The sequence below is a fragment of the Panicum hallii genome, chromosome 5 (assembly GCF_002211085.1).
Source record: "Panicum hallii strain FIL2 chromosome 5, PHallii_v3.1, whole genome shotgun sequence".
Classification (NCBI taxonomy): Eukaryota; Viridiplantae; Streptophyta; class Magnoliopsida; order Poales; family Poaceae; genus Panicum; species Panicum hallii.
Window position 1 is genome coordinate 4,978,947 of NC_038046.1, and position 14,324 is coordinate 4,993,270.

The following is a 14,324-nucleotide window of genomic DNA, read 5'->3' on the forward strand; positions in this document are numbered from 1 at the left end:
ATGGTGCTATTTCCTGTAACTTTCTCAAAGTAACTTTATATCTTCAGTTTCTTGAAGTGCTCAAGAGAGAACTAGAATAACAGGATTCAATGGGCTCTCAGTAACTACAGAGGAGGGAATTGCAGCCCTTCACCGTGTGCCATTTACACTATCAAACTCGCGCAATTTGAATACACTTCTGGAGAGCCTCAAGGAGGCTTCTCATGATCCTGGGCTCTCCAGGTGGCTCCTTGTCCTTCATTGGACCGTTCCTGATCGCTCGGAATACCGGCCCGGTGCCGTCCGGAGCCTGAGAAACCAGGCAATCGATGTAAACCAGCGTCTGCGTCGCGCCGTCCTCCACTGCGATGAACCCTAGTCTGATCCCGCCCTCGACCTTGTCCACCTGATTGCACACGAAGATCTGCCATCAGGTGAAGAAATCTCGAGCAACGAGCCATATCAACATTTCTCCTTTTATTTTCCTACCTTGAGAGGCACCGGAAGCGGCAGGGTGGCGCCTTGGCAGAGGCTGTTTCCCCACTGCCAGTGAAACAGCATCAGAATTCGGTCAGTTTCAGAGTTTCAGCTATGTCGATGGCCTCGATGCATGGGCGTCTGTTGCCTTCTGAGGCAGGAACGCTGACCTGAAAGAGTAAGCTCTCGAAGCGAGCGATGTCGATGTTGCCGGGCAGCTTCACCGTGCCGAGGCTGACCCCGTCGTCGTCGTCGCCGGCCGGGACAATGCCGCCCTTCCCTGCCGCGGCGCACGGCGGTTTGACGGGCACTCTGGCTCTGAAGCCGGGGAGCCTCTCACGCTTCTTCCAGCACCCGGCGCCGCGGAAGAGGGGCTTGCCGGTGCATGCATGCCTCTGCAGCGCCGTCGACGAACAGGAAGAGCTGGGTAGACGGGTCAGCAACATCTTGCCTTGCAGTTGCCTTCAGGACAGCAAACCGAAGGAGAGCAGCAGCAGGAGGGTGTTCATTCGTCAGGACACGAGCACACGAAGGGATAAGCTGATGTCTGAAGCGAGCTGCTCGGCCTCACGAGGTGTGTGGTCCGCCCAACATCCCAGTCGCAGTCGCAGCTGCCGCTTGTGAAACCATCCTGGTACATTTGTTTAATTACTTTCAAAGAGGCTCGGTACCATCAAGTGACAGTTTGGCCGAGTGGTCTAAGGCGCCAGATTTAGGCTCTGGTCCGAAAGGGCGTGGGTTCAAATCCCACAGCTGTCAAGTTTTTCTGTTCCTTTTTCTTTGTTTTTTTTCCTCTTTTGTGGGGTCTGAACTCTGAACTGTTGGAGCCTTCGGCAACCATCTCTGCTGCTTTACATCGGCGTCGCGGCCGTGGCCAGGGCTCGCGCGAAGCGATCGGCCATGGCGGCGTCTCTCCGGGCCTCGTCCTCTCTCCGCTCGCGCCTCCTTTCGCCCTCCTCCGGGTGTTCTCCGTGTCGCCTCCTCCTCTCCTCGCCCGTCCACTCGGACGCCCCCCACCAGACCGAAACCCTCGCCTTCGACGAGATCCAGCTGTCGCCCGAGAAGCCGCCCACCGCCACCGCCTTCGTCCTCCACGGCCTCCTTGGCTCGGGCCGCAACTGGCGCTCCTTCTCGCGCACACTCGCCTCTGAACTCCAAAACCGCTCCCCTTCAGACGGTATACGCTGCTCTCATTTTTTTTCTGATGCAATGAGCACACTAATTTCCCTTGATTTCCATTGCTATCTATAGTGCACATGTTGCCCATCGAAATATAGTTTAGCGATTTCTATTGAAGGTCAGGAAGTTGTACAACTGAATTGTATGGCGTTCGTGTGTATTCGTGTGCAGAGTGGAGGATGGTTCTCGTGGATTTGAGGAACCATGGCAGGTCGGCCGGGATTAAGGGGTTCGACCCGCCCCACAACATGTCGACTGCCGCGAAGGACCTTGCTGATTTGGTCAAAGCTCGTGGCTGGCCGTGGCCGGATGTTGTTGTGGGTCACTCTATGGGTGGAAAGGTCGCGCTAGATTTTGCAGAGAGCTGCTCGCGTGGTGTGTATGGAGAAGCGGCCGTTCTTCCCAAACAGGTGTGATCGTTAATTTCAGTTTCAGCACAGGTTGTTCTAAGATTGTTCTACTGCAATCCTTACATATTGTTTTGATTCAGTAATTGGAAATAATAGCTCACAGTGGTTAACTAGCAATGCTGAGATAACTAAATTGAGATTGTAACTGGAATTTCACGCTCCTATAGGCTAAGACTAAGCACATTTCTTTGGATTCGTGTACTTGGGATTTGAATCTACATAACAGAACGGTTACAGACAGTTTTCTTTGCTTCTTCTGTCATGAATGTATAACTGTTGCAGACAATTTCATGTTATGATTCATTTCTGTACATAAGTTCTTTATTGTGGGATTGTGGTTGCAATTGTTCTTGCCTACAGTTCATCTTACTGGATACGAGGTCATGATTTGTAATGCTATGTTATTTTCCTTTGATGCAGAACAGCTCTGGGTCCTAGATTCTGTCCCTGGACAAGTAGTAACAGATAACAGTGATGGTGAAGTCGAAAGGGTTTTGCAAACGCTAGCAAGTCTTCCTTCTTCCCTTCCATCACGCAAGTACTATCTCTGTCCCTTCCCTTGCTGAGATTTAGTCATTCCTGCTCCCTGATGCATCTGATGCATTTATATAGCTATATGGATTCTGACTTTAAACTCTGAAACAGCACACACTTAGAGAGAATAATGGAACAAATGAAGAATAAATTGCGAAAACTATACTATTTTAAAACCATAGGTTGTAACCGTGTGGAGACTGGAGAGAAGATGTGGATGGATGCAAAATTTGGGTATTTTAACAGCAAGTTTATCAACTTAAAAAGTCATGTGTCCTGGATGATTTGTTTTGTCGATGTTCATAATTGATAGTGGTTTGAAGTAAGGGAAACGTAAATTCCAGGAGCCTATGTTCTGGTGCTTCATCAAATCTATAATCATTCTGAGTAACAGTCAAGCAGAATCGTAATCCACTGAAAACTTACATATGTTCTGATGCCTGAAGCATCAATGTTTTTTTTTCTGTACTATTCAATCAGTTCAAGGATAGGAAATATTTTGGACGTTTCTGGATGTTTAGCATGAACCGCCTCTGGAACTGCATGTTAAATGCTTTACATGTGTCTGCTAATTCGGTTGTTGCATGCCACCAGGTGGGTTGTCGACCACATGCTCAGCCTTGGATTTTCGAAGTCTCTTTCAGAATGGATTGGCAGCAACTTAAAGAAGGACAATGATCATGTGACCTGGGCTTTCGATCTTCAGGCTGCCATAGACATGTTTAACTCTTACAGGTAAGTTTTTACTGCTAATGAGTAGACTCCTTCCCTGTTTCCCTGTCATGTTCCTCGTCCATCTTCAACTAGTGAAGTTTTCATGTAACTGTGTGTATTATGCATGAGGTCAAGAAGTTCCTGTTGACATGAATAATAACATCAGGCAGGCCTGCCGCCTATGCTTTGTTATAGATTATGCCTATGTTTTGTTATAAATTATGTTGCTGAGTTGAATTATTGTTCATTTTAAGGGAAAGGAGCTACTGGGAACTACTGGAGCACCCACCTAACGATTTGGAGATTTCAATGGTACAAGCAGAGCGCAGCGACCGATGGGACCCTGATGATGTTCAAAGGCTAAAAGCATTGGCAAAGAGGGAGTCCAAGCCTGATGCAGGGAAGGTGTCACTTCACGTTTTACCCAACTCTGGCCATTGGGTTCATGTGGACAACCCCAAGGGACTGCTTGAGATCATGGCGCCTAACTTCCTGTCAGCCGTTAAAAATTGAGCAATATTTTCAACTGGAACCTTCACTCAGTATCACATGTCAAGTTTGATGACCGAATGGATAGGATTTCTTGTCTCGTTTTATTGCCGAATGAGAGCTCCTTGCATTTTTCTTTTCTTTCTTTTTCTGACAACACGCCTGCACCTTCTGTCAATAAGAGAGGAAAAAATATTTAGAGCCCAGAGCTCTGTTTTTGCAATATCATTTGATTAAATTGCATTGTTTCAACGTCGCTCCATTTCAAACATTGAATTGATGTAGCAAGATCATTGGATTAAAGTGCATTGTTTCTGCAAGAAGAAATGTTCTTTCTCTTTTCAAACATTGAATTGATGTAGCAGATGTATGGCATAGACTTGGCATATGATTCCCTTGATTTCATGTGATGACTTGATAGGAGGCAGTGCATCAGAATTTCAGATGGCACCAGGGCGCTGCGTTTCCGCAGGTTCATTCGTGCTTTTCCTATCTTCCATTTGCAAATTGTTGGACAGGACACAGGAGCGATCGCGTTGCCATTCAGAATTTCAGGTCCAGCATTCGAGTGGCAGAGACTAATCGCTGTCGAGTGCAGCGACGGGAACCCTATTTGGAAGCACGTGATTGGGAGCGCAGGCCACGCTTCCCTCGCCGAACCGATCAGAGCAAGCCACCAAGACGGTGGATTTGATCCCACGTCGCCGAGCCATGAACCATTCGCTGCTTCAAGTCCGCAGCAACACGGCAGGAGGACTCGAGTTTCTGCTCGTGATCGTGTCACCCCCGCACCGCAGCCTCGCAGGACGACGGCATCGGCATGGCACGGGCCTGTTGTCCGGAGCTGCGAATTTCGCGCCATTTTCCCAGTCCGCTAATGCCGAGCACGACAGCACGCCTCGTCGACTCGCCATCAGCAGAGGCGGCCACGGAACGAGGTGCTGACTGGCGAGCCGACGAGGAAGACGACAAGCGCCACCGTCCCCCCGCCACATCAGACCACAACCACCAATCCAGCACGTCATCTCCCCGTCTCCGATCCAAATTCACACGCGCACTTGCGGCGGGAGCAGCAGCTTCGGCGGCGGCGCTTCCTTCCCTTCTGCCTCGATGGATCCCGCGAGCGGCAGCGCGGGCGCCGAGCTCGACGACGCGGCCGAGTGGCGCACCCGCGCGCCGGGCGGCACGGAGTACAGCTGGTGCCGCGCCGTGCCGGGCGGCACCGGCACCACGCTGCTCGCGCTGCGCCTCGCCCGCGGCGCCGATGCGGCTGCGGAGGCGGCGCAGGCCGCGCTGCGCTCCCTCCAGAACGCGCACCCCGTCCTCCGCGCCCGCATCCGGACCACCCCATCCGGCCCGACGCTCGCCTTTCCCCCAGCCGCGCCGCCTCCGCCACCGCTGCTCCCGCTCGAGCCGCTCCCCGCGCCGGAGTCCGCGGCCGACTTCCACGCGCTCCTTGAGCACGAGCTCAACCGCAACCCGTGGGCCGACCCCGAGTCCTCCGACGACGCCCCGGTGCTCTTCGCCACGCTCTACGAGCTCCCACCCGCCACGGGCGGCGCGGCGCTCTTCGTCCGGATCCACACGACCGCGTGCGACCGCTCGGCGGCGAACGCGCTGGCGAGGGAGCTCGTGGCGCTGCTGGGCGGCGGGGAGGAGGGTGAGGGGGAGCGCGTCCCGGAGGACGCGGCGGCGGCGGCCGCGCTGGAGCAGAGGATCCCGCAGCGGGACACCTGGAAGCCGTTCTGGGCGCGCGGGCTGGACATGGTTGGCTACTCCATCAACGGGCTGCGGACGTCCACGCTGCCGTTCGTGGAGACCGGCACGGAGAGGTCGACGCAGATGCTGCGGCTCGGGCTCGGCCGCGACGAGACGACGAGGCTGCTCGATGTGGGTTCAAGCCTGTGTTACTCCAGGACTTCCAAACTCCTATGGCATTGGACACACATATTGACTCATAGCTCAATGTCCCCTAGGCGTGCAGGGAGAACGGGGTGAGGCTTTGCTCCGCCATGGCCGCCGCGACGATGCTCGCCGCGCGGCAGTCGAAGCAGCTGGAGAGCGGCCAGCAGGAGACGTACTCCGTCGTGACCCTCATCAACTGCCGCAAGTTTCTTGAGCCGGCCTTGGACGATCACAACGTTGGTGAGGGTGATCCCCAATGATGAGCGTATTAAATGCTGCCAGTGCTAGTACCACCATTAATGTCTCAGCGTTGCATCGCAGGGTTCTTCTACTCTGCAATCACCAACACGCACGCGATCCACGGCGAGGAAGGGCTGTGGGAGCTCGCCAAGAGGTGCCACGACTCGTACACGAACGCCAAGGCCGGCAAGAAGCACCTCACCGACATCAGCGACCTCAACTTCCTGATGTGCCGGGCCATCGAGAACCCCCAGCTGACGACGGCCGGGGCGCTCCGGACGGCGCTCGTCTCCGTGTTCGAGGAGCCCGTGGCCGCCGACGTGACAAAGCTGCGGAGCAAGGCCGGCGTGGAGGACTGCATCTGCTGCGCCACCGTGCACGGCATCGGTCCGTCGATCGGCGTGTTCGACTCGATTAGGGACGGGCGGCTGGAGTGCGCGTGCATGTACCCTTCTCCTCTGCACTCTAGGAAGCAGATCCAGGAGATCTTTGGCAAGGTGAAGGAGATTCTGCACCTTGCAAGTGATGAAAACTTTGAAGACTGCAGCTAGTGCATTTCGAGAGCTTATGGGCCACTTCGGTAAAAATGTTGGTCTATTATGAGACATTATTTCCAGGTGAGATTGTGAGTAGAATCTGAAAAGTGAACAGGCATCACTTCATGCCTTGTGCTAGCCTTGTATTCTTTTGATTCGCGATGTCAATAAATATGCTCAAGTGCAGGTTGTAATCTAGTAAACTTGTCGCTGAGTCTACTACAAAAGACTATAATATGTATCGTGTCTGAAACAAATGCCAGATATCAATTCCTCATTACCTGCATTGCACTTTCCATGCATACATGTTATATATGTTTCCGCTCTCTGGTGTGAGCTGTAACTGAGGCTCCGTTTCTACTCTGGGTTTGTTTTGAACACTGCACATTTGCAACCTAGTATTATTAGAGGCTCGGCGGATTTGGTAGGATCAAATAACAAGAAGGGCTTGATTTCTAACCTTAAGTTCAACAAAGTGCTCGAATTGCGAATTCCAGCATAAATAGTTCGAGGTAAACACGACGAAATAGGACATATTTCTGAATTTCTAATCATATGATCGCGGAAAAAAGAAGGAAATGATACAAATCATTTACGGATGGTCAGGTAGCAATACGAACCTTCGTGGTATGCCCGAAGCAAAGGAGCAGCGATCCGCTGCCGCGCTATTTCGCCATATCGTATTCACTCTTACCATACTTGCATTGCATACAGAATCTTTGCCATTCCATCATTCCATGCAATGCACGTTCAACGCCTCCTATATGTGCTTCATGCCCCTATGATCAAGCTTTCCTCGATCAGCAGGAACCATTCTTCTTCTGTCAATCTGTCCTCTTTCCCATTATTAGACTTCAATCTTTCAGCGTGACAGCAGGTTTCCCGACTTCCCATGGCCATGGCTTCGCGCGGAAGGCTCTGTATTCTCACGGCCCTCCTCGTGGCCGCCGTGCTTGCGGCGCCGGCTGCGTCAGTGGCCGACGCGCCGTGGACTGGCGCCAGGCGCCACCGCCTAGCTCCGGCACCAGCGCCCGTGGGGCGCTCGCCCGCCATGCCGCCGACCAAGGCGCACCACCTTGCTCCGTCGCCGAAGGCGCGGTCCTTCCCACCCGAAGGTCCCGCCCAGGCGCCGTCATCGCCTGCTGATGGCGCGACGATTCCGTCGTCCGGTATCACGCCGCCTGGCGCGGCGTCATCGACTTCGCCGGTGGTCACTGCCATGATAGCGCCTTCTGAGCAACGTAGCATCGCCGCGCCGGCTGCGTCTTCCTCGTGGACCTCCGCCTTCTCCTCCGTCGCAGGCATGGTGGCCCTGATGCTGCTCTGAGGCTATTGATCAGCCAGGTATCTGAATTAGTTGCGGTAGCAAGGATCCCTGAAGTGGTGTCATATTTGTAGCGTCAACCAATGTTCGCCAGATCGGACATGGTTTCGAGATTTCATTGTTTTTTGCAGATGTCTTGAATTTCTCGTTTCAATGTCTCACGTTACCAATTAACCCAACAAAACAAACATCTTTTTAACGATGAAGTGTTACCATGGATCCGGGATACAGGATGCTACGATCTCAATCTGGATTCTCTTTGTGTAATAATAAAGGATAAAATGAATATCTCAAGTCAACCTAAAAGGGTCTTTGCAGATCTACTGCATACATGCATATACATGTACATGATCACGAGATCAGATCTGAGCACGTGAAGCCGTGAGCATGGCAACATGCTTCATTGTGAATCAGATTAGCAGCAAACACCTGGAAACAATCTGCTACAGTAAGAGTAGATCAGAAACAATCATGCCCATTTCCATCACTTCCTTCTTTTTGCCGTGTAGTTTACACACGCTGGGGATAACACAACAAGCTATACACGCTTTCACAATCGTTCAAATACCCGAAATACATTAGCTGCACTCCAGACAAGAAAAGAAGAGGTTAGCATTCACAACTTAAGTGGAACATTCCGAGTCGCTGCACAGAGGAGGTTTGAGGCTTATGGGGATTTTACAAGGAGATGCTCGTACAGTTTAGTGGGGTTGTTGTGTATAATTGACGGGTTCGCGTCTTCCAGACGCTCTGCAAGGGATCTGAGCATGGAGACCAGATGCCGCGTGTTCTTCGTGCATCGGCATATGATGTCTAAGTATTGCACAGCCTCCTGAGGAAGGAGACCGGTCATGAAGAAGGGGAAGAGCTTCGAGTGTGTCACCTCCATTGTAGCTAACGCCTCTGAAGCCCATGCAGAATTAGACTTGTCAGAAACCTTCCCCTCCTCCCGCTGCATCCGCCGTACTCCTTCTAACCGTGGGAGCATGTCACTCTCTTCTTCCTTGAAGTGTTCTTTTGTGTGATCCTGCCGCATATCAGATATATAACAAACATGAGAAGAAAGAGATATGAAGTTACAGAGCTCACTGCCTAGGAGTTGCAACAGCTTCTGAGGTAATTTGTTGTAGTGTAGCTAAAAATCCAGACAAGAGTTTGGTATTGCTGACAGACATTTGGTAACCAGCCAAAGTACCAGTAGCAATCAATTGATGATTTACAAAATCAGATCCATATCTAATCATACTGCATGACCTCATTTCAAAATAATTAGGAAATTCTACTGACAAGTTTCTCGTTATCCATACAAGTATATATGCACGGGTTCACAATACTATATTAAAAAAAACAAATTCAAAGGAAGCTAAGGGTCAAAGGTTTCTTAGATGATTCTTAGCCAACTTGATGGCTAATTTTGCCTGATCATATCAACCAATGTTATCAGTAACCAGCTCAAAGAAACATAGGCCACACAGTAAGTGCAATCACCAAATCTCCAGATTGGAACAAGCATTTCTGCATGGTGTCACAAGTCAAAAACCAAAGAGATGAAGCATCCATGGAACGGAAGTGCCCATGATGATTGCACCATATTCAATAAATGGTCTAAAGACCTAGGCCAAAGTCTTTTAAAAGGCTTGGTAGGAACATGTGGAATAGGGCCAGCTGTAATGAGCATAGAATGTTGAAAACTTATTATCATGCGAAGCGATACATTTCTCAATTGCTTGGGCCAGGCTGCACCCTACTTTCTCCCCTCAACTTTTACTACACACCCTCCAAATTTCCAATGTAAAGGAGAGCTGTATGCTAAACCCAGGTGGCTGATTCCTATTCAGTTCCAAGACACAAAATAAATTTCCCATGTAACCTTTTTGCTGAAACAGTTCCAGTTTACAGATCAAACAGGCTGCAAGCTACTTTTCTTTTCCATCTCTTCCCCATGCACACAGTACCAATGCAGTAGAACTGCAACGATAGCTGTATGCAGTAGCCATGGTGATGAACCCAGATCCAGTTTAATAGGTTGGAAGTGGTCCTTATCTAGGACCTACATGATCTTCCCACTTCAATGAAAAGTGTAAGTGTACAGTAGTGCAATATAACAAACCTTTCCACAGGAGGAAGAAAGGAATCAATTTTATCCTTGGGGTAACATGGTGAATGGTCCCTCATCATTCTCCATATCACTTTCGGCTACTCCTTTTCTAGAGAATATCTCATGTCCAGTTATTTTGCTAAAGGGATACAGACTAGGACAGGGTAGCATCCATACCAACAAACTGTCACTTTTGCCTGAAGGCAGTAGAGAAGCCTTGCAAGTTACAAAAGGTGAAGTTTGCATAACAACATCCTAAACAATAGGTGGTTGCCATATGGCACGCTTCTGAAGACACCTATGGTGCTTTGCCTATGCTTTCAGGCGTGGCATTCAAACCCAAATACTAGCTTCAACCACCAGAAAGACTAATACTAGTGTATATTCTGAACCAGAAAGGTTAGCAACGCAGAGTCAGAATTATGAAGCTCTTGGCGGATGAAGCACAACCAGATGCAATTAACTGGATAATTGATATAATATGCACAGAGCTTGTACCTGCAACGCTTTGAGGCGAACCGAAAGGTTGACCAGCACTTCATGGAATAGGGAGCTGCCTAATTCCAATGTCAGTAGTGTTTTTATATCCTCCTTGATTCCATTCATCATTGGCAGGTGCCTGCCGTGCTGCTCATTAACTTTATCACATACCCCTGTCACACAAAATACTTAGCGTCAGATTAGATTACAACCTAATCATATCAGGATGCAACCACTGGGTGCTTAAATAAATGTGCAACTAATATCTAGGGTCAAAGACGCCAAGATTGGCATTTAGTGTAGTGGTATGATCGAAGGCAGTGAGCCTGATTCTCACAAAGTCCCGTTTGTTTGTTTCACTTGGGAACTGCCTAATGTTTTAGCTTTGCTCTAGTACACGACATTACAATATTTTGAGAAAGCTTCTTTACCAATCAGAACAAAGAGAGACCTGTACAGCTAAGGATAGGTGAATACAGGCTTTAGATCAAAGTACAGGAACACGTAGGGAAACAAAAGGGGACACGCCATCTCATCTACCTAAATAGATTCTCCAATTCCTCAAAACTAACCAGCACGAGTGAACAACTCCTCAAAAATAACTAACACACCCAAAATAGAATCGGAACTAGAAATGGAGGCGGGGATCAAATTGTCGAACTGCAGATGCAACGCTTTTGTGCGACAGGAAAAAGGTGAGTGCAGAAATACGCTAAACACGTCCCATAAATCCTCAAAAACACCAATGCACCTCAGCCAACGAGAGACGTTCAGGTGCAAAATCATGTGAAAACAAATACAAACAAATGTCCTAAACCTCTCATAACGCAATGCAGAACAAATAAATAAGATCAAACTCAAATCAAATCGACCTGGAAAGGATGCCCTCTGTATATCAGGAAAGATGAGCGTCTCCTCCATCCTGGCGTGCTCCAGCATCACCTCCATCGCGTCGCCGTACCACTTGCCGAGCCTCCTGACCTCAGCGGCCTCCACGACGCTCCTCCCCTTCCCGGACTTCTTCCCCTTCTTCACCATCTCCGCCACCTTCGCCGCCACGCCCTCGAGGTGCCGTTCTGCGCTGCGGTGCTGCAGCCGCACCAGCTCGGCGACCTCCGCCGCGGCCGCGGCCGCGGGCGACGCCGCGCGGGGCCTCTCCGGCGGCGCGACGCGCGGCTTGCCCTCGAAGCGCGCGTCCACCTGGCGCAGCAGCTCGTCGGCGGTGCCGCAGACCTCCGGGTCGGCGGCGGAGAGGCGGAGCACGGGGCGGCCGAGCGGGGCCGCCTCGGAGGGCGTGAAGTGGAGGGGCGCCGCCGCCTTGTAGAGGAGCGAGACGCGGAGGCGCCACGCGACGGGGCAGCCGTCGGAGCCGTAGACGCGCACGACGCCCCCGTCCTCGGCGTCGACCGCGGCGGCGGAGACGGAGGGGGATCTGGCGAGCGCGTAGGGGGAGACGGAGATGGAGTTGACCGTCACCGTGGGCGCGGAGACGGTGCCGTCGAGCGGCGGGGAGCCCGGCTCCGTCGGTCGGCGGCGGCGCGGGGACGGGGAGCAATTGCCCATGGGGGCTGACCGGGAGCGCGCGCGGGGGCAAAGGGTTTGGGGGGAGTGTTTGTGGGCGGGGAGGGGCGCGAGATGGAGCGGGCGCGGCGTGGGACGGAGGAGTGGGAGCGCGGGGGAGCTTGCGTGGGAGCCGGAGGAGAGGTAGTGAGGGGCGTTGGGGTGCGGGCGAGGTTGGCGGAGGGGATGGTGGGCCCGGTCCGGCCGGCCCTTTTATGCTGTTGTGCCTGGATTTTTGTTAAGGATGTTGCTTTGATCCGGAAGATTTGTTTAGCCTGTACTATAGTTTTTACTATCGCTCTGAAGTCTGACCCATGGACACTGCCAGGTTACTGAGAAAAGAACGTACTATGTGGGGGCAGAATGAGCAGATGAATGCTATTTTTTACTAATATTCAGAAAAGAAAAGAAAAAGGAATGTTATTTTTTTACGTTTCGATTGTTACATTTACAGGATTTTTATTACTGGAAACTTAATTTAGGATTTGGTACCACTAGTTCTGGTGTTTAAAGTGCCAAACATTTCCGGCGCAGCGAGTTAATTTAGCCATTGAGCAGCCTAACCTATTATTCGGCTAATCTGCCACCGAATGATGGGGATGTTGCTATCAGGTACAATTTGAACACTTCAAGATTTGCCTTTCCAGAGGACGATCTCTTTGCTGCGAGTCATATGGCTCATGCAGATATAGGACAGCCACAACCTACGTCGGTGGTCGCGAAGCGCGCGCATGAATAGTTGTGCTGGAGTAGCTTGAAGCTTATATTGATAAACAGTCTATAACTAATTGCTCTGGAAAGCTAAGCTTTTGTTTGACAGCTTGCATCGCAATGCTGACCTAACTTGGGTTTTCTCTTGAAGTTATTCACACCCCATGGCAGCACCGTAACGACGAGAAGTTTAAACAAGAAAGAGTCCACTGAGTGTCCTATCCTACAAGGTGTGTTCACTATACTAAAGACCCACAAAGCCGGCCTGTGATTATTTTCCTAGGTTATAGGAGACAATGTTCCAATAATACTGCTGAGGGAGTGTTACAAGCACTGTACTCTTCGCGATAAGAATAAAATGTAATATATGCTGACTTTTTCGAAACCATACTCCAAAATCATTTTCCCAAAAAGACAACACCCAAACACAAGTCTAATCCATGTATTTTTTTTTTCGCGACCGTGCCTGAGCACGTTTTTTATTGAGAGAGAAAGAAATCTAATCCATGTATATAAGACAAAACGAGGTAAGATCTCGCACTTGATGGCAAATGAGTGAGCGGGAAGAGTTAAAAGCGGGAGCCGTACTCGGACGACCGATTGCTGAAAGGAATCCAGTACTCACGTTGCTATGATGGCTACTTAAAGAGTCTCCTGAGGATGGAGCGTTTAAGTTCGTTGACAGGTTCCTTTCGTGTAACCGCGCCTCGACATCAAGAGATACAAAGGGGATCAAATCATTGCAGCGTCCATTGTCAGGAGCCTGTGGCTGGATCGTCGTTACTGTATCGGCATCTGCTCGGTTGTAATCGAGCAATCAACTGCCTGATCCGGAGATTATTATTGGATAAGATGTTCCAACGGCCTAATACCAAATCCTTCGCCCGGGTGCGGCCAGGAAATCCAAAATAGCGCCGCTGATGCTGATGGATTGCCTCGCGACAAAGCCAAAGCAAGCGCAGGAGAAAGCAAGCTAGCATGGAGCCGTCCTAGCGGTCGAGTAGTCCCCACGACTGATTCAGCAACCGTCTTGGCACTGACAGCCAGACCCGCCCAGACCTGGTCAAGTGTCGCTCGTGGACGACGACGCGACGCAGCAGTGGGTTCGGGAGCCGCTCGCGGTGGGGCCGTGGGTGGCCAATCCGCGTGCCGCGGTCCCCCGGCGGCACGGCCCGTGATGAATTCCGCCGCGACCCGGTCCGCGCCGTTCGCCACTTCGCCCACACGGGACGCCGGAGCGAGCGTCCCCGCTGCGGCGTCGTCGAGGCACGGTCATCGACGTGCGCTCGCTGGGACGCTGACACCGCCGCGCAGGGGAACCAGACGTCCGAACGAATCATTTAACTCGTCTAGAAATCTACCACTCCTCTGCTGCTCATAAAGAGTACGGTCAGCCGCGTGATGGGCTAACATGCGAGTGCCATGCGACGGGTCGTTTCTTCTCCGCTGCGGAGATGGAAACGGTAGAAGTACGGCTAGGCATCTAGTAGAATGAAACGCCGTGATGGGCGCCAGTAATGCGAAAACTTTTCTGGACGCTGATCCGGGTGTGGATCGAGCTTGCTCGTGGTCGTGGATAGCCACGATAGATCTTAGCTGCTGCTGCTGCTGCAGCTGCACGTGCCTGACCGGTTATCCCACGTGAAGAAGCTCTGACAGCGAGCAGCTTCGTCCAATCAGCTTGACTG

The 14,324-nt window shown here is 51.3% G+C and overlaps 5 protein-coding genes and 1 non-coding gene across 6 annotated transcripts; 4 read left to right on the forward strand and 2 right to left on the reverse strand.

Annotated features, from left to right (window-relative positions):
- Positions 1-9: 9 nt before the first annotated feature.
- Positions 10-1,014, reverse strand: LOC112895112. The gene is made up of 3 exons (XM_025962990.1): positions 627-1,014; positions 469-522; positions 10-385 (listed from the first exon to the last, which is right to left on the reverse strand). The coding sequence occupies exons 1-3, from the start codon at positions 900-902 to the stop codon at positions 152-154; spliced, it is 564 nt and encodes a 187-aa protein (XP_025818775.1). The 5' UTR covers positions 903-1,014; the 3' UTR covers positions 10-151.
- Positions 1,015-1,135: 121 nt separating this feature from the next.
- Positions 1,136-1,215, forward strand: TRNAL-UAG. The gene has a single exon. It is a non-coding gene; the product is annotated as a tRNA-Leu (tRNA).
- A 57-nt stretch (positions 1,216-1,272) lies between these two features.
- Positions 1,273-4,085, forward strand: LOC112891722 (protein ABHD11). Its single transcript, XM_025958660.1, has 5 exons — positions 1,273-1,633; positions 1,807-2,045; positions 2,471-2,583; positions 3,174-3,314; positions 3,548-4,085. Exons 1-5 carry the CDS (start codon positions 1,357-1,359, stop codon positions 3,804-3,806), a joined length of 1,029 nt encoding a protein of 342 aa, XP_025814445.1. The 5' UTR covers positions 1,273-1,356; the 3' UTR covers positions 3,807-4,085.
- Positions 4,086-4,803: 718 nt separating this feature from the next.
- LOC112891528 lies at positions 4,804-6,743 on the forward strand. The gene is made up of 3 exons (XM_025958413.1): positions 4,804-5,672; positions 5,759-5,927; positions 6,009-6,743. Exons 1-3 carry the CDS (start codon positions 4,893-4,895, stop codon positions 6,476-6,478), a joined length of 1,419 nt encoding a protein of 472 aa, XP_025814198.1. The 5' UTR covers positions 4,804-4,892; the 3' UTR covers positions 6,479-6,743.
- A 327-nt stretch (positions 6,744-7,070) lies between these two features.
- On the forward strand, positions 7,071-8,040 carry LOC112891498 (classical arabinogalactan protein 10-like). The gene has a single exon (XM_025958379.1). The coding sequence runs from the start codon at positions 7,356-7,358 to the stop codon at positions 7,788-7,790; it is 435 nt and encodes a 144-aa protein (XP_025814164.1). The 5' UTR covers positions 7,071-7,355; the 3' UTR covers positions 7,791-8,040.
- A 202-nt stretch (positions 8,041-8,242) lies between these two features.
- LOC112891497 lies at positions 8,243-12,063 on the reverse strand. The gene is made up of 3 exons (XM_025958378.1): positions 11,238-12,063; positions 10,384-10,538; positions 8,243-8,814 (listed from the first exon to the last, which is right to left on the reverse strand). The coding sequence occupies exons 1-3, from the start codon at positions 11,926-11,928 to the stop codon at positions 8,455-8,457; spliced, it is 1,206 nt and encodes a 401-aa protein (XP_025814163.1). The 5' UTR covers positions 11,929-12,063; the 3' UTR covers positions 8,243-8,454.
- Between the last annotated feature and the right edge of the window lie 2,261 nt (positions 12,064-14,324).